Source organism: Thalassophryne amazonica, chromosome 9 (genome assembly GCF_902500255.1).
Source record: "Thalassophryne amazonica chromosome 9, fThaAma1.1, whole genome shotgun sequence".
Taxonomy (NCBI): domain Eukaryota; kingdom Metazoa; phylum Chordata; class Actinopteri; order Batrachoidiformes; family Batrachoididae; genus Thalassophryne; species Thalassophryne amazonica.
In genome coordinates this window covers 68,771,373-68,795,459 of record NC_047111.1, presented here as the reverse complement: position 1 = coordinate 68,795,459, position 24,087 = coordinate 68,771,373, and the positions used below count along the sequence as shown (strand labels likewise).

Genomic DNA, 24,087 nt, shown 5'->3' with positions numbered 1-24,087 from the left:
ATCCACTCAAAAAACTGACTCACTGGATTGGATTCCATGTAATAAATATATGTAGTCCCAACTCAAATTACATTATCTTGGATGTGTTTTATTTGAGTTGGGGCTACATATTTATTAGATGGAAATCCTGCACATAATTGCATTGAGTTCATCCAAAGAGCCATTTTTTGAATATAGGTTAGGCCAAAGCTGGATAGATTTTTTTTCTAAATCTGAATGGTACTATTCAGATTTAAGACGGATTCGCTGAGGTGTGAACACAAATGTAGCCTGGATCTGGCTTGCTCAGGGATCGTGATGTCATATGTCCAGGTTTGCGAGGTCAGCATTCAGGTGGTGTGCAAAAGCCATGCGCAAACTCCCTCAGATTCTGAAGTTAACTTTGCCCAAACTTGGTTTAGCGTCTTGTCTTTCATAGTAGTTGGTAATGAAAGAATCCGAAAGCATCCGGAGCACAGGAAACACAAAACAAGTTGTGCAGAATCAGAATCAGATTTGAAAGACATGACTGACCAACACATGGGTACGTCAAGACGGTAAGCCTGTGCCGTGACAAGATAAAAAAAAAAAAAACTCAAGGCCAAGTGTAAAAAAGGTAAAGGATCACAATGCAAGAATCAGAAGAATCTGACTTGAGCCAGACTGAGTTTGGACACATGTGAGAAACAAATCTGAAGCTATCTGATGAGAAACCAATTGGATTGCCAACCACAATCTGAACGGGGTCTTCAGTCTCTGCACCATCTGTTGGTGTCCTATGGCCCACATGCAATCGCATGGTTCTGATTTTGGGCTCCAAAGCTATATGCATGTCCACTGATGATGGCACAACACACCGTCCTCGGCTCCAGAGAGGCAACCGTTCAAACCAAGAGGACAAAACCCAAGGCCTTTAGCTCCTGTCATTGAAAATGTCTTTTAGTGTTGATGGACAGTGGACAAAATGTCTATGTCCTCCTGACTGTCCTGGTAGTCAGGAGGATATGTCAAAAAATGATATTTAACCCCATGATGAAGACAAGACCCCCAAACATTTTTGGGAAAATTATGATATAATAATAATAATAATAAGGTATGGTCCAAGTAACTTGTGTACAGTTGTGAATATAGTGATTACAAAAAAAATTCTTTATACAATTCCATCAGATTCTACTTATTGACCGAAAAGCTAAGAAACAAGAAGTGTTGAAAAAATAAAATAAAACAAGATTCGTCGTTTTGCCCAAAAATGAACTGGGCTTCGTGTAAAAAAAAAAAAAAATCAACCGTGTGTGTGTGTGTGTGTGTAAAAGCGTTGGCGGTGCCACGCCCACTCCGCGCTCCCTCAGCTGTTGCTGGAGGCCGTCTAGTGTTTCCACGTGTGTCCACGTGTGTCCGCGCTCTGAAACAGCAGCGGATCCCGGTTTGGGGTTTTTCAGGTCTCGGCGTGGTCCTGTCGTCCGGCCTCCTCCGTTTCTTTGGTTCTCAGGTTGTTGCGCAGGTTTTATTCTTGCGTGGGATTCGAGCTCCAGCGGCTCCTCTCTGATCTCTGCTGTGGAACGACGCACGTGCGGGTGCGATGACACGGAGACGTCACGGTCGCGGTCAGTCGGAGGTCTTTTAATATGATCTCACAGAGAGGACACGGTCTCTTCTACCTGACTTTACTGCTGTGGACCAGGCGCGTGCACGCGCTGTCTGACTTCTCAAGTAAGGTGATGAATGATGGTGTTCTGGTCAGAGCAGAAGTCATATATCATACTTACAGTACTTTAGACAGCGAGGATGTTCATGATCAAACTGAAGCAGCAGGGGCGTCACTACAGCCCAAAGTCTGGGGGGGGGGGGGGGTCCTGATCCACCAAACTTCTGTTGTGGGTCTGTTCTTCTGGTACTGGACCTGTAGTATTGATGTTTTGGGTTAAGTCTCCTGTACCTGCAGCAACTTTGAAGGAAAAAAAAAATTTGCAGTTTAACATACATGTTCAGTTTAACATACACATTAGGTGCTATGGTTATATACAAGGGTGTAATTTCGAACTAGAAATTGGGGGGGGGGGGGCAAAGTGTGAGGCCCGCAGGGGCGAAGCCCATTGGCCGGGGGTCTGGGGGCCACTTTAGGCTCCCAGAAGCCAACAGTTTCTAGATAAGCTCAGATGCATTCTGAGCATCCAGAACAGTAATTTTAATGTTTTGAGAAGACCATAAAGTGGACACCATTTGACTTATGCAATTTGAAACTGTGGATATAAGTACTTTATTCTGAGAATAGCCAGCATTGATTTTATTAACATCCTGGTGTAAATAAGGTATCACCACATGTGTAGAACTCAAAAAGAATGACAGGTTGAGTTTTCATTAAAAAAAAAAAAACAACTGCAATGTAGTAAAATGTATTCATAAATATGAAAGAACAGGCTCTTAATAATTATTAACTATCACATACTGTATTTTTTTCCTCAAGATTTGTTTTTGCATAAGTTTGAAAAAACAACAGATCATAAGTTTAGGATAAATTCAGGGCCGGCCCAAGCCTTTATGGGGCCTTAAGCAGAATTTCATTTGGGGGCCCCCTACCATCACCTCAGCACCAGATGCCTCATTATTCCATAGGCTACACTGTTATGTGTGTAACGTACCCACAATCATTAGCATTATTTGTAATTATCTTACATCATACATTTGTCCTTCTTGTATTTAACCTTAAAGGGGTAGCAAACTCATAAATATGTTTTAATTAACTTCTACATACAGAGTGATGTACAACCCCTGGCAAAAATTATGGAATCACCGGCCTTGGAGGATGTTCATTCAGTTGTTTAATTTTGTGGAAAAAAAGCAGATCACAGACATGACACAAAACTAAAGTCATTTCAAATGACAACTTTCTGGCTTTAAGAAATACTATAAGAAATCAAGAAAAAAAGATTGTGACAGTCAGTAACGGTTACTTTTTTAGACCAAGCAGAGGAAAAAAATATGGAATCACTCAATTCTGAGGAATAAATTATGGAATCACCCTGTAAATTTCCATCCCCCAAACTAAAACCTGCATCATATCAGATCTGCTCATTGACATTGACCCTATGCCATGACATTGATCCTATGTGTCTTTTTGCAAGGAACGTTTTCACAGTTTTTGCTCTATGGCAAGATGCATTATCATCTTGAAAAATGATTTCATCATCCCCAAACATCCTTTCATTTGTCCAAAATATCAACGTAAACTTGTGCATTTATTGATGATGTAATGACAGCCATCTCTCCAGTGCCTTTACCTGACATGCAGCCCCATATCATCAATGACTGTGGAAATTTACATGTTCTCTTCAGGCAGTCATCTTTATAAATCTCATTGGAAAGGCACCAAACAAAAGTTCCAGCATCATCACCTTGCCCAATGCAGATTTGAGATTCATCACTGAATATCACTTTCATCCAGTCATCCACAGTCCACGATTGCTTTTCCTTAGCCCATTGTAACCTTGTTTATTCTGTTTAGGTGTTAATGATGGCTTTCGTTTAGCTTTTCTGTATGTAAATCCCATTTCCTTTAGGCAGTTTCTTACAGTTTAGTCATAGACGACTCCAGTTTCCTTCCATTCGTTCCTCATTTGTTTTGTTGTGCATTTTTGGATTTTTGAGACATATTGCTTTAAGTTTTCTGTCTTGATGCTTTGATGTCTTTCTTGGTCTACCAGTATGTTTGCCTTTAACAACCTTCCCATGTTTTTTGTATTTGGTCCTGAGTTTAGACACAGCTGACTGTGAACAACCAACATCTTTTGCAACATTGCGTGATGATTTACTCTCTTTTAAGAGTTTGATAATCCTTTCCTTTGTTTCAACTGACATCTCTCGTGTTGGAGCCATGATTCATGTCAGTCCACTTGGTGCAACAGCTCTCCAAGGTGTGATCACTCCTTTTTAGATGCAGACTAACGAGCAGATCTGATATGATGCAGGTGTTAGTTTTGGGAATGAAAATTTACAGGGTGATTCCATAATTTTTTCCTCAGAATTGAGTGATTCCATATTTTTTTCCTCTGCTTGGTCTAAAAAAGTAACCGTTACTGACTGCCACAATCTTTTTTTCTTGATTTCTTATAGTGTTTCTTAAAGCCAGAAAGTTGCCATTTGAAATGACTTTAGTTTTGTGTCATGTCTGTGATCTGCTTTTTTTCTACAAAATTAAACAACTGAATGAACATCCTCCGAGGCCGGTGATTCCATAATTTTTGCCAGGGGTTGTATAAGTATGGCTCATTAACTATTTGAAAGTAACATCAGCAGGCAGGAGACTGCATTTATAGTAAACACGTTAAATAGTTTAATTTCTTTCAGATGTGCAATGGTGTGCAAAATGTTCAATATCCAAATACAAAATAGAATCAAATGACATTCACATTATCTTACAGAAAAATAAAGTTGTAATCAAAATTAAATACTTAAATAATAAATACAATACTTAATCTCCAAAATGAACATAGAAATCCATAACATAACAGCAATGTGTATGCACACACATTGCACTGGGGGCTATTGCTTTAACTTTGGCCTGCAAACCATTGAGAGCTGAGCTACTTTTCCCCACCTTTTGCACCAAATTAATCTGAGGAGTTGATCTGCCCTGCTGTTTAACTCTTAAGTTTTTCTTCGTAAGGAAGACTATCAAATGGCTTCGCCAAAATCCGGTCCACAACATTCAAATTGTCTGCCATTATGTGCAGCTTGCTACCTAGCTAGCTCGCTAGCTGGGACTGGCGCGAAGCTAGTGTGAAGTTTGTCCGCCTGTGAGTGCTTTGTGACGGTGGAGGAGCTCAGTAATTTTTAACAAAGAAAATGCCACTAAGAGGATTAGGAAAGTCTCCGGTTCAACTCAGAACAGAATGAAAATGCTCCCACGGATGTTTACACCAAAAGATCGCTGATTCGCTCATTTCGCTGTCAATCAAAAAGGGACTCAGCCTCAGACAGATCTTCCAATCATCATGCAGAAGCTGAGCGTCCGGGCCGGCCGAGGCCAGCCCACTGCCCCATAGACCGCCAGAGACGCTGAGCGTCTGATGGGCGGGACAAAGCCCAGCATTTATCCAATGACTCGTCTCGTTTCGCTGCACTCTTTGTGTCGCTATTGAACTCTGTGGACACTCAGCGTCCACACTGTTTAAAACACTGTGAAGCTGCGGGTTTGAGTGAGAGGAAAGCCGCGTCGTTACCAGTGATAAGAAGCTGATTCTGAACAAAAGTTGAGCGCATATTTAGTCAATGACATGTACACACAACAGTATATATTTGATCACTTATTTTTTGACATTTTAGGGGAAGCTGAGTTTCCCTTGCAGTCTTAGAGCAATCGCCTCTGACTTTAAGACACCTAAAGCACTTTACACTAAACAAACGGAGCATTTCGCAAATAATGACAACAAAAATTGTAATATTGGACATGCAAACCTACCTTTGTCTTGTTGTTTTTCTCGTCTTCCAACTTCTTTTTTCTTTTCTCTGCTCCAGAGGGATAATTTCTTTTCATGACTTGCACTCACTTCTTTCGATTAGTCATTGACCACCTGACCCAAGCGGTGCATCTAAATTTGCCCAACGGTGGCAGCAGCCAACAGGAGGCATCAATTAACCTAGTATTGGTATTTTGTCAAAATGAATTTTTTTTCGGGTGTAATACAATTTCGTTTAAATTATTCAATATTATTTTAATTTCATGTATATATTTACTTTTTTATCACAACGTCTCGGTGCTCTCGGGGCCCCCTGGTGGCGTGGAGGCCCTAAGCAACCGCGTAGTTGGCGTATGCGTTGGGCCAGCTCTGGATAAATTACTTATCATGAATTTAATTTTCGAAGTGGTACTAATGACAACACTCATACTGAACATAATTTCACTTACATAGACTGATTTTGGAGATCAAGCAATAATTGCAGATGGCTTTCTGAGGTCCCAGATAGCTTTTCTGATTTCCTTTTCTAACTTTCAGAATTTAGTAAATTAGCATATGGTCCATTGATACTTACGTGTAGACACTAGTCCCTAGATGCAACTATTTTTGGTTTCAAATCTGGACAAATGCAGTCCCAGAAAATTCAGAATGTGACAAACAAGAAACAGGTGTAAACAAGTCAATGCTGCTAAAAATACAAACTTGCAGAAACAAAGATACTATTCTGGCATGGTTTTGCACATAAGACTGACATAGCATGTTTCAAGTACACACATATATGTCAGAAGGTGGGGGAGACATACCATATTCTGTCCCCCCAGTTTGAAAATGTGGGGGGGACATGTCCCCCCTATCCCCCATCAAATTGCACCCATGGTTATTTATATATATATATATATATATATATATATATATATATATATATATATATATATATATATATATATAGTTTCAAAATTAATAAATGTAAAAATATAAAATAATTACAGAGGATAACATAAGGACTAAGCCTGATTTATTCATTTTATTATATTAATGTATTTTAATTTCCAAATGAGACTGCTTCCAGTGTCACAACAAGGCTCCATAGTTGTCTAGCAACCTTGCAAATGACTTACAGTTGTGCTCAAAAGTTTACATACCCTGGCAAAATTTTTGCTTTTTTGGCCATTTTTCAGAGAATATGAATGACAACACAAAACCTTTTTTTCACTCATGGTTAGTGGTTGGGTGAAGCCATTTATTGTCAAACAACTGTGTTTACTCTTTTTAAATCAAAATGACAAGAGAACTACCCAAATGACCCTGATCCAAAGTTTACATGCCTCTGTTCTTAATACTGCACTCTAAAATCATTGGTTGACACAACCAAAGATTGGTTGAAATGTGTCCAATCTGTATTTAGGGGGTGTGTTGCCCCCTTTAACATCACCGACAGCTTGGAGTCTTTTGTGGTAGTTGTGGACGAGGCTTTCTGATGGTGAAGCTGCCACTGAATATGTTTTGGACTTTATTTACATTAATTACAAAGAAATACAAACAATATGGCACTTTATGGTAAATCTGCATGGAGTAGACAGGTCTCAAAAACTGAGTGACTGTGCAAGAAGGAGAAGAGTGAGGAAAGCCACCAAGACACCCAGACAACCCAGAAGTTATGGGCTTATGTGGCTGTGATTGGAGAAATTGTGCACAGTGCAAGCTTTGCATTTTGTATCACTACTCTTAGCTTCATACTGGAGTAGAGCAGAGAAGGATTTTCTTTCACCAGTACAGATCAAATCCAGGCTTGCATCTCAGATGTACCTTCTGGCAATTTGTAGCTAAACTTTCAGGTCTTCTTTTTAAGAAAATCCTCCTCTGTACCACTTCATCATGAAGATGGATAACTGGTGAAACAAAATGTAAAGCTTGCACTGTGCATAATTTCTCCAACCACAGCCACGTAAGCCTATAACTTCTTCTGGGTTGTCTGGGTGTCTTGGTGGCTTTCCTCACTCTTCTACTTCTTGCACAGTCACTCAGTTTTTGAGAACTGTCTACTCCATGCAGATTTACCATAAAGTGCCATATTGTTTGTATTTCTTAGTAATTGATGTAAATAAAGTCCAAAACATATTCAGTGGCAGCTTTACCATCAGAGAGCCTCGTCCACAACTACCACAAAAGACTCCAAGCTGTCATTGATGTTAAAGGGAGCAACACACAGTATTAAGAACAGGGGTATGTAAACTTTTGATCAGGTTCATTTGGGTAGTTTCTGTTGTCATTTTGATTTAAAAAGAGTAAACACTGTTGTTTGACAATAAATGTCGTCACTCAACCACTAACCATGAGTGAAAAAAAAGATTTTTGTGTTGTCATTCATATTCTGCCAGGGTATGTAAACTTTTGAGCACAACTGTATGTTGAATAAATTTGGGTTAGGATTAGAATATGATTTTCGGGTTAGGGTTTAAGTTCTGTGTAACACTTCTTAATATTTGTAAATTTACACAGTGTTTATGCTTCCAGACCACAGCTTTGAACACTTCTGGAAGTGTTACACTGTAGCACAATTCTCATATGGTCCAAGTCGAATGTGGGAATAATTCAGGTTCACACACATTATTTTAAGACTTTGGTTTTTGTCAAGTCAGTTATCCTCCACTTTATATTTGGGCAAAGAGGCCGTCTGTGTATTTGTTTAGAGACAGAGTCCTGGTCAGAATTTAAAATACGTGTTCAGAAATCAGTGAAAATGTAAAATGCTCAAAGATACTGAACAACAAAATAAAAAATACAGACATAAAATACATGCTGAACCCAATTATTGGCACCTTTTGAAGAACTGATAGTAAATTGTTTTTGCAGCCTGTTTCTGTTCACTAATAAGCAAAGCCACCAATGACAACTCTGAAAGAGGGGTCAAAAGGTCAAGGCCACTGGAGCATTCTTGCAAATATATCAGACCTGAGCAGGTGCTTAGCTCTGGATTCTGTAGTCTACACCTCCTCCTGGACAGGACGCCAGTCTGACGCAGGTTACTTCTCCAGGCAAAACCAGCACCTGTTGAACGATGGCTTGACACTTGTGCAAGTCTTGTTCAGTATCAGAATTCCAAGGTTCACTTTCTGAAGTGGACTCATTTTTGATAGTGTAAATCCAGTGCAGAACAGATATAAGCTGTAAATTATATATATATATATATAACTGAAAGGAGGAAAACTAAAACAGGCAAACTACCCCGACTGTACAGGGGTACTTACAGCTGTCTTCTCTCAAAGTGACAATCTGTTTTCATCCAGCTTTTTCTCTCATTTCATGTCATAGTTAATCTGTTCCCAGTGTAGCTTGCTGGCCATCAGGAACCAGTCGCTTTCTTGTTGACCCCTTATTTTCATACACATTAGGCAAGTGTGTGTGTGTGTGTGTGTGTGTGTGTGTGTGTGTGTGTGTGTGTGTGTGTGTGTGTGTGTGTGTGTGTGTGTGTGTGTGTGTGTGTGTGTGTGTGTGTGTGTGTTTCAGACTACCTGTCCCGAATCATCACCAGTCATTCTGCTCACGCATGTGACGGGCACCGTCTTCGACTCCATTGTCCACGTCATTCCACCATCTCCATCCAATCAGCCTTCTATGGAAGCAGTGGAGCACGCCTGTGCGGCGCCGACCCAGCCGCTCTGCTGCGCACACACAACCACAGCTGTTCAGCTTTTACTGCTCTACAGGTGCATTTTCTGTCTGGGATAAGCAGCACGTTCCACTCTCACTGATTCAGCTGTGAGCCTGGAGCCATTTCATTTGAGTACTATGAGAGTGGCTTTTATTTTGAAAAGATACCTAATGCAATTTGTGTTTGAGCAAGAAAGAACCCATTAAATTCGGGTGCACATTCAGCTGGAAATTCAAGACATTTTTAATAGATTGGGTTTGTTGTTCCATGCAAATTAACTGTGATGACTTAAAGACGGGTAGGTTTTAGGTTTACAAGTTTGGATATGGGATGCGATTGATGTGGTTGATAGGCCTGTTTCACTTTGACAGATATGCAATTTGCTTAGCACCTCAACAATTATTATGTGAGATTTAAAAAATATTAAACTTAATATATTGGACCATCTAACAAACTGACAGTTTCTGTTGAATGGTCTGATATATTTTCTCCTGCAACTTTAAGCCAGTGGTATGGCGAAGACCCCACATGCCCTCAGTGTCCATCTCCAGCAACACTGAAGCATATCTTGGTGGGATGCAAGCCCAGCTTCACTCTTCCTCCCTTGCCATCCCGTTGGGCGGTGCACAGGACTGGAAGGTGCAGGCAGACTTGGGCAACAAACTGTACTTTCCGGCTGAGATCGCATCTACCAACTTGTGACCAGACATTGTTCTGCGGTCAACCCCACTCAACCTCGTCTACATCATCGAGCTCATTGTGCCCTGGGAGAGTGCAGTGGAGGAGGCCTATGAACGGAAAAAATGGAGGTACACTGAACTTGTAGCCGACGCACAACAACGCGGCTGGAAAGTGCAGGTATACCCAATGGATGTAAGCTGCAGAGGGTTTGTAGCCACCTCAACATCCAGGCTACTCAGGGAGATGGGACTGTGAGGGAAGGCCCACCGGCAGGCAGTCAAAGACCTCTCCAGGGCTGCTGAGAAGGGGAGCCAGTGGCTGTGGTTGAACAGAAAGGAGTCTGTCTGGGCCTTCAAGTGAGTTGATGGCATCTAGAGAGCAAACCTGGGACACTGGGATTCACCGCTGAACCCTCTGGAGGTGTTGTGGGCATGTCAGCGAAAGACCCAAGAAGGAGGGCACCCACTTGACAACCCAAAGGATGCCACCACCCAACTGACCACACCACAGGGTCTCATTGGTGCCTCAAGTATTTTTTATTTAATTTTATTTTATTTTTAGGCATAGCAACATCTAGTGCTACACAATAGATCTAATGAGCAAACACGAAGACATTTTAGTGAGGATGGCTGCTCATTTTGTTTTCAGAAAGCCCACCACTCAGAAGGTTTTTCTTGTAAAATTGAACTAATTTTCTTGCAACTCTACCTTCTGAAAATGGAATTAGGTTTTTGTACTGAAACCTAATTAATTTTCCAACTACCAGGCCTTCTGACTAATGGGCACATCATCAGGGACACATCATCTCCTGTGTGCTTGGAGTGGTTCCGGTTCAATTCACCGGTTGTAAATAATGAAAATAGCGTAAGTTAATGTATATATAGATTTTTTATTTATTCAAATCCTACGATGAATCACACCTAGGTTATGTGTGATTGGTATTCCCCTTCCAGAAGGTCCTTAATTTTCCAATAACTACAAGGAAACAACAAATCCCTGTGCAACGCCCTGTTAGTGCACGACTGGAACCACTACACGCTCACAAAGGATCATGGGACCCTGAAGTTGTCTATAAAGTAAAGGGTATCACACTACTTGGTATAGTTAGTAGAGCTGCTAGCCAAAAGTAACTGTCTGAAGGGAGTTTTCCAGAATTGTCTTACAATTTATTCCAATCTATATCAGTGTGGTTTTGGAACAGTTTATGATTTGGTGGGTCAACATTAAATTTGCATCGCTAGATAACATAACACTGCCATGAACTAGCGAGAAGAACCATTGCAGTGAATGGGCTATGTTAGCCAGCTAGCTTTAACCAGGTTGTAACATGGCAAGCACAGCTGATGGACAGTAATAAACATTATGTGATGGATATTTGTATTATTCAGTATTAATAACTTTAGAAATTATTTATCTATTTATTCATTCATTTTCTGCCGGGCAGCCTGTGAGCTTTAGCTTTATAAAAGTTAACATTTCAGTTAGCGGATTAATGGTTATCGAAGCTAATTTTTTGGCTAGCTGTGCCCAACACTGAATATGGCAGGCCAGTCTTTTTTTTTTTTTTTTATAATGAGATGATTTAACATGACTAGATAATACAAAAGCTACATGCCGTAAACGAGTACTGTATTCTCCATTGTAGTGAATGAGTCAATAGCCAGCTGTTGACACTGGAAGGTGAATCTGTGTCACTCAGGTAGTTCTCCTAAAAACTGACTGACCATGCTGGAAGGAGACTGGTGAGGGAAGCCACCAAGATACTCAAACAACTCTAAAGGAGTTACAGGCTTCTCTGGTTGTAGTTGGCAAAACCTTGCACATTGACCATTTGTCTGTTGCTTCACCAGTCATACAGCTTCATGATGAAGTGGTGTAGGGGAGGATTTTCTTAAAGAGTACATACAGAATTTCAGATGCAGTTTGCCAAAAGCACATGGGAAACCTGAGCCATAATTTGATCTGCTTTCCTGTTTTACAGTCCTTTTACTCCACTCTAACGTGAAGCTGTGAGTGGGGATGCAACAGACACTCACATCCACAGGAGTCTGTAATTCTTTCAGAGCTGTCAGGTGTATTGGCATCTTCCCTCACAAGTCCCCTCATCCTAAGTCTAAGATCACTGTGGGGGTCGTAGTGGTCAAATGTGATAAAATGGCTACAGTAGCCATTTCTTTCTTTGAGCAGGTTGACACCAACTCTTTTCTTACTGTAAAGGACGGTAACAGGCGGCCTGAGACGGGCAGGAATCCACATCAACCTTCCTAATTGTACATGGGTGGGCTTGCTCTCATTTTTTATTACAGATCTCACTTTAAAACCACGTTAACGTTTATGGTGAAGAAATATTGCTGCCTATCTGAAGGTCATCTACATTTTTGAAGACAATTACTGTCCTTGGTTTTCCCCGAGAGTTACTGCATTGTTCTTTTTTGTCGCTGTGCAGAAGCTGCTGTCAGAGTGTCAGAGCCACCGAGATTGCCAGTTGCCTGTCACCCACCTACTTTTTGGGAAGGACCCCTGTCCCGGGACTACCAAGTACCTTCATGTAGATTACAAGTGTAAACCCAGTGAGTTCTGTAGGTCACACTTCATGTCTCAGATCTTTTATTTTCCATCAAATCTGTATGATTTAATTTGCGTCACAGCCATTTTTTCCCACTAATCCTAGGGGACACTAGTCCTGGTTAGGGTTAACTTTAAAATCAGTTTGGGATTGTAATATACACCATCAAATAATATAAAAAGGTTCGGACCAATGGCCCCTCCCCTTTTTTAACAAGTGCATAATTGTTAAACAGACATGTAAAAACTTCCAAACCTGTGTTTCTCATCCTGATCATTCTGGTTTTTCACTCTCAGCTGAACATAAAAGACATGTGGTGTGTGAAGGAGAGAAAATGGTCCTACGTTGTAAATCCCCTAAGGTGTTGAACATCTATGCAGCTGTCTATGGGAGGAGTCTGGGCAAGACTGACACCTGCCCTTCACACCTGTCCAGATTGACCCCATTTGGTGAGTTGACAAATTTATTGTCATTTGGTGCTAACACTTACTTGTACCAACTAAACCCTTGGAAAATATTTTACCTGAGTGGTGGGGACTGAATGACTGTTGGAAGAAGGAGCCAAGCGAGGAGAGCCACCAAGACACAAAGTTTGTCTGTTGCGTCACATATTATACAGCTTCATAGTGGAGTAGCACAGAGAAGGATTTTCTTCATAAGAATTGCCATAAGACACATGGGTGATCAAGCCTCCATTAGATTTGTTTTCTTGTCTGAAAATCTTTTTTTTTTCCTGTGCCACTCCACCATGAAGCCTGGACTAGTGGTGCAACAGTGTCCAATAATGCATTTCAAATCAAAATCAAATTTATTAATTTATATAGTGCCTATTCACAATGAAATTGTCGCAAGGTACTTCACACAACATAATAAAAACAGAAAAAAAAACAGAATTAAAATTTTTAAAATTTCTAGTTGTAATACCATAGGTGTCTTGCTGGCTTCCCTCACTACTGAGCTTTTTGCACTCAGTTTTTCAAACTGCCTACATCACACATATTTACCATGTATATTTCTTAGTAATTGGTATAAATGAAATTGGAAACACATTCAACCTGGAAATGTTCGTGTATCCATCCTCTGGCTGGTCTAAACAAAACTGGCTGCAAAAGTCATGTTTTGTATTAAAAATAATTGTCATATTTTGTTTGGCCAGTTACTTATGAACTCTGAAATGGCTGTCATTCGTAAATGATAAATGTGATATTTTTGTTAATCACCTGGAATTAAAGGTAACAATCTATACTTCTAATAGATCTTGATTGTTTCAGTTCAACTCCACTGTGGTGGCACACAGAAACAAAATTACAAAAAACAGGTCACTGACTAGTTACTGATGGACCTTAATGTAAGTGTTAGTAAGATGAGAGTTACCAATTTACTCTGGTAGTGGGGAAAAGTGCCACTTGAACTTCATATCAGCCGGCTTTGTCTGAAAATCTCTCAGACTCGCCGGCGTCACATTAATCAAGTAGCTCCGAGTTTATGTTTGCTATCACTACAGAGTGTCTGAACTATGAGGCGGCGCACATCGTGTCCAAAGCCTGTTACAACAAACAGAGGTGTGTTGTTACTGTCAGCAACCAGACCTTCAGGGACCCCTGCTTTCCAGGAACCAGGAAGTACCTCAGTGTGGCCTACGCCTGTGGTGAGAGTCCTCCTGCTAGTTTACTCTCTGTTTGTCTTTTTTTTAGTCTTACTTTGACGTCTCCGTCATTGCACATTTGTAGCGTTTATTTATGGATTGCTATCAGCTGATATCAAATCACACATCCAGCCTAACTGGAAAAATTACTAAGGGCCCTTGGGCAAGGTCCTTAATCCCCTAGTTGCTCCCGGTGTGTAGTGAGCACCTTGCATGGCAGCACCCAGGCATCGGGGTGAATGTGAGGCATCATTGTAAAGTGCTTTGAGCGTCTGATACAGATGGAAAAGCGCTATATAAATGCAGTCCATTTACAATTTCACATCCACACAGCAGCACAAAATAACAACAGATTGTTGGCTCTGATTTTCAGGCCAACTTCAACATCCTGGTCAACTTCCTGCAGTTTGCACAAATGTCAGCGAGGCCACCCAGTGATATTATTCGCATGTGTTGGTTTGGGGATATGACTCCGGGCTGGCCCTGAAATAAATTCTCTCACGGGCACCGTTTGGTTGAGTCCAAGTGCAGAACAATGAGAGAAAACTTTGTAGGCCTGTTACCAATGGCAACAGACCAGAAAACATCCATCATTTGCGAGTGTAATTCCATTGTGGCTTTTTACAGAGGTTAGGATGTGGGAAGTGTCCCTATGAATGGTGTACTGTGGACTAACTGACTTACAGCCGACGGAAACAAAGACTCTGTTTCTTTCTTTTGGCTAGTACCTCTGACTTTACTAAGAGAAGCAGACCCAGACGCCTTCACCTCCACATCATCTCCCACTGTGGACACAGAGAGAGGTAACCACATCAGGCCATCTGCTGCAGTGACATGTCACCTTTGGCCTTTATGATTAGACTGTAATTGTGATTTCCACATCAGTTCCTCATGAAGATCCAGAGGAACCTTCTTCCAAAGGGTCACGTCTGCCAGACAGCTCAGGGACTATGAGCAGCTCTCTCCTGACCTATGCCTACATCAAAGGTAGAGCTTATTACCCATGAATGCATGTTCTTATGAATTACTTTGAATTTTGAGGTCCCACACCTATGGGCATAACATGCACACTGTATAACAGGAGAAGTCACCACCAATACTTGACAGATGCTTGATAATGACACCATACGTACCCCCTTACACTCACAGAAATATTTATCTATTAATAATACTTACTATTATTAATAGGTATTAATTTACCTATTAATAATAATAATACCTATGCCAGTTACCTATATAAGATAAATGGCATAGGTAACATAATTATTATGCAATTCAAACAATATACGTACTTTATGTATTTTAAATAAATACTGTCATTATTATTGATTTAGAGTAATTATATTTTATTAATACTAAATACATAAAGTTGAGGATTATGCATTTCAAATGAATAGGATTTATTACAATAATGAATATGCATCATGTAAGGTTTATTTGGTAGGTTTGTATTAAAATTATCTAAAAAAAAAAGTAAATGGGAATTTGTCATGTAATAAAATTACATGAATCTTAAAAGTTAGGGTTAAATATTTCTGTGAGTGTATTAGTAGATGAGCGGAGTAGATTTAATGGCTGTTTCTTGCCTACATTTGCATATTAATGAGAGTGAAACTATTTTTCTTGTGAGTCCAATAACTCGATAACAATACGTAGCAGACAGTTGAGGGTACCATAGGTGCCCTCAGGGTATAGCACAGCTTATTAGATTTTGGAGTTGTTTGTTGTATAGAGTATATACACAAACCAAAATAATTAAGGGGTTAAGTTTGTTTTCGCATAACGGCCAAGAAATTATGAAATTTCACAAGGTTTTTGTTTGTTTGAGTGAATGTGAATACTAAGGGTGACCATTTCCAATAAATTTGTATATAAAATTCAGTATTCAATTTACCCAATACCCTATGCTTCACCCCTCAGTTGTTTTGCTAAATATATTTGTATATTAATGAAGATGAAGTCATTTTTTTTCTTCTGAACAATAATTCAATAACAATGGATGGTATGATAAGCACTTGGCACTAACACCACGGGTACCCCTGGGTTTATTGTAGGTTAATGCTAATAACTTTTGGCTTCTACGCATGTTGATTTGGTACATGTTTTTTGCTGATGCCCCTCCTGAGACAACTCCATATATTCAAGGAGACTGGGGAACACATGACCTTGAACCTTCTTGTTGGAAGAGTACTAACCCCTTATGTCGCTGTGCTGCCCAGTCCTGTAGTACATATATTTACATATTAATGTGTCTGATGTGATTTATTGTTATTATTAAGAACCCTTCCTTGACAAAGCTGTAATGATAGACCGACCTTAAATTTACAGCATGTGTACATTAAGGTGATACAGACACATTCGGGTCAGGTCTGAGAGCAGACACTAGTGTTACCCGTTGCTGCGGTCGCCACACTATCAAACCCTCCTGGATCCTGCTTGTTAACCACCAAACCAGACAACTGGTCCATCCCTGCCTCCAGTAAGTGTCTGGCAGAGCCGGGTGATATATGAGTGTCCCCTTAGCCTGTTTTAGTGGCTGGGTTCCTGAGCACTATGATGTGCACTGGAAAGTGTGCAACATGAACACAAGGCAGCTGGTACGCTTTATCCGAGTCTGCTTAAGACACTATTTGTGTGACGTTAAGAATTTTAAAGAAATACCTGGTACCAAATAAAACCAGTTGTCACCTTCAGTCAGTTTAACCTCCAGGTCTCAGAACCACACAGTAAGGCTGCAAGCATGAGCACCCTAAACACCTGGACTTTTGACCTCCCACAAACATACTGACATCACTGAACACATACTGTCTGTCCAGTAAAACCCGGGAGTCTGCACGATTGTCTTCTCACCGAACACCAGAACACCCAACAGAATCGGAGCCAGAACACATCCCTGACAAATGGCAGAATTCATTGCCACATGCACAGTAACACAGTAACTGTGCGTAGGTTGGGCAACTTATTTTGGAATTTGCAAATTCTCAGGTTGTCTGAAAGAGCAACAAATGGGGGAATCAACAGAGGTTGTAAAGAAGCACTGCTGATATTCACTCATGTGTAGTGACCACTGCCAGAGATAGGATGCAGTCGCTGGTTGACTGTTATGGTGTGATGCTAACCCACGCTTGTTGTTGACCAGCAAGTAGCTGACACTGAATCCTATTGAAAATAGAACTTGCAAGTTCCTTGCCTGGCACAGAGAGCAGTGCAACACACCTATAGGTGTTGCAGTCCAGGTGATCACCCTTTCCTTTCCAGAGAGGACAGTAAGTCATTTCATCCATCTGTTGGCACAATACTCATCTCCCAAACTGAAGCCAGGATTGCTTGCAGTGCCAGGACGCCACCATCTCCACCTGCTCAGAGGAATTTAGCCCTAATACTGTAGATCATTTCACCTGCAGCTTTACCCACCCTCACCTGTTTCATTATCTTTGCAATTTCACCGTGGTTTGGAAACTCGCAGCTGACATGGGTAGATTAGCCAGCAGAACCCTGAAACCAGAGATGCCAACATGCTGGTAAAAGCATTCGCCTTTATCAACTGTTCAAAGCAGTGGAATAATTGGGCCGGTACAGCTGAGTCATCGGACAAGACCAGGCCCTCCGTGACTGCAATGGTACAAGGTCTAGGTTTGGAGGAACAGGAGTTTTGATTCCAGGGTAAGCAGACTGATGGTCACTAGACCACAGATGGTATATCTGCTGACAAAGTCGTCCTTCAAAAAAAAAACAAAAACACAACAAAACAAAAAACAAAGCTTCCTTGTCTACCCACAGGGGTCACCACAGTCCACCTTCTCAGATCCTTATGCAGCCCAGAATTGCTGCATTGGCAGAACAGGTGGTTCTGTGGTATGGAAGGAGAACTGCCAACTTATAGATTGGGGTTTGAAACCAGGCGTGTGTCCTTCAACAAGATGCTTCATCTGGATTGTCCCAGTCTCAGGGTACTGGTCTCAGCTGGGGAGTAACCTGTGATAGATGAGGGTTCCAGCCAGGAAGACTCTCATCCGCTTCATGCTTCAGAGGGTGGAGATGAGGACTGGCCCACTGGGTCACAGATGGCATCAAAGGAAGTTACTCTCTGAACTCAAACACTCTCCTTTGAACACCGTTGACACCAACACAATCTCTAGCCATTGTTTTTTTTTAAGGAACATCCACATTCCATTTGGGTAATTTATTGTCTCTGTGTTTCCACGTCTTGCACCGTGATTGCATGTGAAACAGTGCGATTTTGACATTTAGCCAGATTTGGTTTGGGACACGGAGCACACGACAATCTACAAGAGTCCAGTTGAATCCTTGTATAAATACAACAACATACAATACTACAATATTATAATTAGGCTGCTACTTTGCATGACTAATTTCAATAGCGCCAACTAGGAAACATTTTAGACTTCATATTAAAAATGCATATATTGTATTGACAGAATATTTGTACATATGCTAGACACTGATCTGAAATGCATCTCAAAAATTCTCATACTAAGAATGTTGACAGCAGTTCGATCATTATAATGCTGAGAGCAGTGCAGCAGAGTAAACACTTCATATTGGGAGTACAGGCCATTTAACTAGGGTGTTTCTTTTTTTTCCAAACTCAAGGTCATAAGTGTTCATGACCTTGAGTCCCATTTCACCTGCAAAATTAATCCTTAATTTGCATCATAATAAATACCAATAATTAAATGGATCATAAAATGAACCAGGATTCTGTGAATTTCACCGTGTGCCTGTACATGTTTTAATGAATACTGCAAACACAGTTGCAGAGATGAAACATGATGGAGTTTATCACATGAAATCATAATCAAAAGAAGCGAGTAAAGTTAGTAGATGCTTATTATAAACAGATTTATACATATTTAAACCAGGCTTTATGGACATTACAAACTAAACAGTGCATCACATAAAGAATGTATAATGGTTTAAAAAATGAAATGCAAGTTTTAATACTAATCACATTATTTTTTCTGTTTTTCTTGTTGCTAAATGCTGATAAATTATACTGTATTTGTTGTCTTCCTACCGCTTGATTGTTTTTTCTTTGTTTAAGGTGCAGCTCCATCCAGAGATGGGAGTGGATGTCTTCTTCTGCAGGCCTCCTGTCCTGTGCACCAGCATGGACTCCCCAAATTTCCTGTATAGTTTCCTGGATTGTCAGTTGTGTCTGTAGCATGGCCTAAGCAGAGGGTCACCCCATTGTGTCTTGTCTGCTTGAGGTTTCTTCCTCAAATAATCAGAGGAAGTTTTTCTTTACCACTGTTGCCTGTGTGCTTGCTCTTGGGGTTGGTAAAGTTAGACCTTACTTGTGTGATGCGCCTTGAGACAACTTTGTGATTTGGTGCTATATAAATTGAAGACACTAGAAATGGAAATTACTGTATCATGCACATTAAATATCTGAAATAAAAATAAAAATCACTTATTCCACAATCACATTGAAACTAAGAGGGTTATAGAAGAATGATTTAAAGTGTTTATGAATCAACAAATAGATCACATATCTTAATTTGTGCACATTATGATAAAAAACTGAACACAGTCTGCTCATCTAAATGTGTCATGATGACATCATATACAGTAAGATTAGAATATGACATTCTATTTTCTTTTTTATCTGCACTCTATAGATCAGCCTCCTGGATCTTCTATTGTCAGGGTCACTGACAAAAAGTGTGGTTCAGATTAGAGGGCTGGATTGGGTGCAAAAATCTTGGGAGTGGGCGGAAAAAAAACAAAAACAAAAACCACTGCGGGTTCTGAAGCGACAGGATGACTCAGTCAATAAAGTAGAACAGTGTCAAAGTATGCGGTGTCCACACGCCAGACAACAGGAACAGCAGAGACAGACACAGAAATTTACCATAGTAACACTGCATGTCCATATATGGCACACAATGAAAACAATGAAATAGGAGAGCTATTACTGACCAGTGCATCAAAAGACTTACAGACCAAGGAAATGAAACAAACAACCCCATGAATCTCTTTATTAATCACTTAAATGACGTGTTTTCTCCTGCGGGACAGGAAAAAAAAAACACAAAGTCAATGCATCTCTATTACTGTGCGGGCATAAATTCTCAGAGTTTCGTGGGTGCTTGCGGGACTGGAAATACACATTGTGGTAACGGGCGGGAGTGTAATACACACGTTGAGGGTGCGGGCTGTGCGCAGGGCTTTAGATCATATACTGTCACATGATGGCACATAGTCATGACATATAAATCAGCATATGGGAATCTGTCTGCTGATTCAGATGCAGGTGAAATCATTCTTCTAGCTCTCTTCACTTTAACATTAAAGTGAAAAATGTGATTTTCAACTACTTTGACTGACCTTTGACCTTCATATTCATGTCATGCCAAAATGTCTATACTAGTAATTCACAGGGGGAATATGAATGAAACGGGCCACACACGCGCGCACGCACAGTGATTCGTCATCTGACAACCCCCTGTGGGTTAAATTTGAAAATGTAGTTCTCTGCCCACGTGATGTATTCAGAGGGAGATGGAAAATCTGTATAAATTCTTACAGCTACTCTGTTTTTGTAATAAAACATTTAATGGAAAGGGTGAATCCACACAGAACTGTGCAGCACAGTGTCGATCACAAAGAATGAATTCACATGAATCTGTGTTGACCATGTGCTGGGCATAAGGTGCAGGTGTTGCGCACTCTAGAGCAGTTGAAGGATGAGATTATCTTTATAGGCTGAAATATTTTGTGCAGTGCATAGATGTACTTCTTACAGTCTGTAAAACCCTCATGTTTTGTCGCTTCCTGTCCAGAGCATCCAGAAATGGCAGCACTGCTGTTCATGTCCAGCATGTGCGTGGGACTTCTCCTCACAATACTTGCTATATCTGTGCGCGAGACCTGCAGAGGACAGCAACTCAGGGACCGCAGAACCTCGGCCAGGTTCCGCATACAGACACAGACCTGCTCAGAGGACGAGGAAGAAGCTGAGGACGAGGAGGGAACAGAAAGCTCTGTGATCTCAGAAGCAGAGAGGAGGATGATGTCCGGCTGGGAGGAGGTGACCTACGTGAGCGAGGCCGCGGAGCGGGCCGAGAGGATTGAGCGCAGAGACATGGTCGTTCAGGAGATCTGGATGAACGCCTATCTGAACAGAAACTCCTGTCAGCTAAACTCTCCTCTCTACGGCGTTCAGCATCAGGTTTCTTTAGCGGCTTCACACATTTGATTAGTTAGTCCAAGAAACCCAATATTATTTTTAAACCAGATCCTTGCCGTTTTTTTAAAGGACCAGAAGGCTTTGGGCACTTTAAGGCTAGCTTAATCAATATATTTATTCATGCTGTGTGGGTGAAAAGAAGTTGTAAACCAAAGAACACATTAAGCCTCAGTCCCACCAAATAATAAGCCATGAATAATGAGCCACGCATGCGTGTCAGTGATTATTTGAAGAATGATCCACGTTTTAAGCCGTCACGTATCCACTACTAAGGCATTTCTATGTCTCACATATGCCTCTAGTGAGCCACGACTGACCTGTCATTTGTGCCCTGTCCAGCCTCGAGTGGCTCATGTCACTGCATTTGATCCATGTCAAGCTACATAGTGCCATGATAACGTGACGGTGGTGCACATTTAGGCATGGGTTTGGTCCAACCCTTCAGCCCTCCCACACTTGGTCACTTTAAAGTGTGGGTTTTCAATTCACAGCATCCATTCAAGATGATGCCATACTTTTTTAAACGCAGTCCAAAAAAAGACACTGCACTGAGTGAGTGTGCGCGCACGGATACAAATTCTGATGGGGATAACCACTTTGGCACAACACTGGCCGGTGTGCTCCAGGCTTCGGTTCACTAGTGTTCCAGAGTCAAATGCAGCCATTCTGTGCATTCACCCAGATCTCTGTGACCACACACACAAAAAATAATAATCATTTCTTCCACAGCTTAGCCACCGTGATCCAACTTTTAACTTTGTGTTCATCCGTTATTCACTGCAAAATCACTCTTTTGCGAGCTGGCGTTTTGTGTTCGTCTTGGGTGCCAGTTATTCCATCAGTGTGTGCACACACAATGGAGCTCATCTGATCCATTTAACAAGATATTAAATCTATCATAGACATACTTTTACAGCTAGGAGCGAACATGATACTGTTTTACCAAGCTATAAAAACATTAAAAATAGTTACTTTTGAGCTGTTCCAAAATATGTTCCTCATTGAGCAGAAGGGGGAAAAAAAGGTCCAGATGAAATGGTCTTCTGCCTCTAAGAGCCTCTCAGAGACACTTTTCTCCCACAATAGTTGAATAAATCCTCTTGTAACAAAAAACAACACAAAACATGCTATGTGGCTCATTAATCATCCTTCATTATTTTGTGGGACCAGGGCTTTAGGGGACATGAAGTGAGAAACCGTCTGTACTTTAAACATGGTCCCGTTCCTTAGCATGAGCATAATTTCCACAATTAAAACCAATGTTTTTAATCATGGCAAATTCAGTTTGATAAGTGTCACCACATCTGTTCAAAACACGGATACAAACAGGTACCTTTAGAAGCAACATTCACAAAAGGCACATTTTACAATATCCCTCGAGTGGAGGGGCTCATTCGTCTGTGGGAACAAGGTTAACCAAGTTGCTGAGGTAAAATTTTCCATGTGTACCTCCTTAGGGATCCTGTCCGTGCTACCAGACACTTCTAATGACATTCTCATGTTCAGTGGCAACAAAAAAGGTTTTACTGTGAGGATTTTAGCTTGCCCCAAACAACTCCGCTGGTTAGCTGTTTATTCTGTGACAGTGTTAGCGATGGAACTCAACACTGGACTGATTGTGGTTTCTGTCCAGAGTAAGACGTTACTGGAGTTTTGCTTTCATTAAGTCTTTCTGTTCTGTTCTTTCAAAGTAAGCCTGAACCCAAACTACTCCTGTCTGAATCACAGTTTTGTTCCAGACGTCAACCCTCCGGTGGATGAAACCCACTCGCTTCCTGCCCCGACTGTGACGCGAGCTGGCGTGGTGATCTGCTATGTGCTACCTTCCTGTTTCAGAGCAGGACAAGCTTTTGGAGTTATGTGTGACTGTGGGACAAAGAGAGGAAAGGTGTAGCATCCTTCTTTAGTATTCCATGAAAACTGAAACTTTTAACATCAATTAGATATAAAGTCTAAAACACTGCACAAATTCAAGTTATATAGGAGCTATTTCACTCAAACTAAAAGTGTATATAAAATTTACTTTTTTTTTTTGCATAAATTCATCAATATATGAAGTTCCCATACCAGAATAACAGCTGTTAATACAGCAGGGAACAGATTTGTTCAACTAAACCTGGACCTAAACTCTGAAAACACCACGCCTCTTCAAGAATACCTTCATTTAAAGTGTAGTCATATAAAACACTGTTGGCCATCAAGCCTTTGAGTGTTGGCAACTGATGTTCAATGTGGGAGAAATGATTTTTGGGAAAAATTAGTATAAGGAATCCACATGACTGAAAAAAGGCCGCCAAATAACACCAATATCTTACTTTTGTAACTTCTGGTACATGAGTGGTACAGCAAAGTGTGAGGGAATATGGCCAGCTCTGTTCCTGATGTACCAGTTTATTTTAACCCTGCATCAGTCTCAGACATTAGCTGGAGTCGCTTTGTGCAAATATCGCCAACAATGTAGTATGTGGCAGGCAACCCTAAAATGCATGAATGCATTAACTAACTGCATTTATATAGCACTTTCTTGGTCAACGTGCTTCACTCACACATACACACTCATGTCACGGTGCCGCCATGCAAGGCACTCAACTGCACACCAGTAGTAACTTGGGAATAAGGACTTTGCCCAAGGGCCTTAGTGATTTTCCAGCCTGACAGGGATTTGAACCTACACTAGTACTGCTACACTATGCAATTTTAAAGTGTGGAAAAATGTAGTTTGAGTTCATTTAGAACTCTACTACAGTAGCTCTACTGATACCCATGTTACTTTTTATCAATTTTATTTTGAAAGCATACAACACATTTGTCAAAGATGCTTAATTGCTAACAGTGTTTTCATATGACTAAGATTGTGCAAAAAAAAAAAACCTCAAAAGAAGCAAAGCTTAAGTT

At 40.7% G+C, this 24,087-nt stretch overlaps 1 protein-coding gene across 2 annotated transcripts; it reads left to right on the top strand.

Moving 5' to 3' along the window:
- Positions 1 to 1,413: 1,413 nt before the first annotated feature.
- eva1c (eva-1 homolog C (C. elegans)) lies at positions 1,414 to 24,062 on the top strand. 2 transcript variants are annotated; one of them, XM_034178311.1, is made up of 8 exons: positions 1,426 to 1,689; positions 8,943 to 9,142; positions 12,215 to 12,338; positions 12,631 to 12,783; positions 13,839 to 13,982; positions 14,705 to 14,782; positions 14,865 to 14,966; positions 20,786 to 24,062. In XM_034178311.1, the coding sequence occupies exons 1-8, from the start codon at positions 1,605 to 1,607 to the stop codon at positions 21,199 to 21,201; spliced, it is 1,302 nt and encodes a 433-aa protein (XP_034034202.1). In that variant the 5' UTR covers positions 1,426 to 1,604; the 3' UTR covers positions 21,202 to 24,062. The 2 variants fall into 2 exon arrangements, with proteins under 2 accessions (XP_034034203.1, XP_034034202.1); XM_034178312.1 differs by lacking the exon at positions 13,839 to 13,982 and having other exon boundaries at positions 1,414 to 1,689.
- Positions 24,063 to 24,087: the final 25 nt, after the last annotated feature.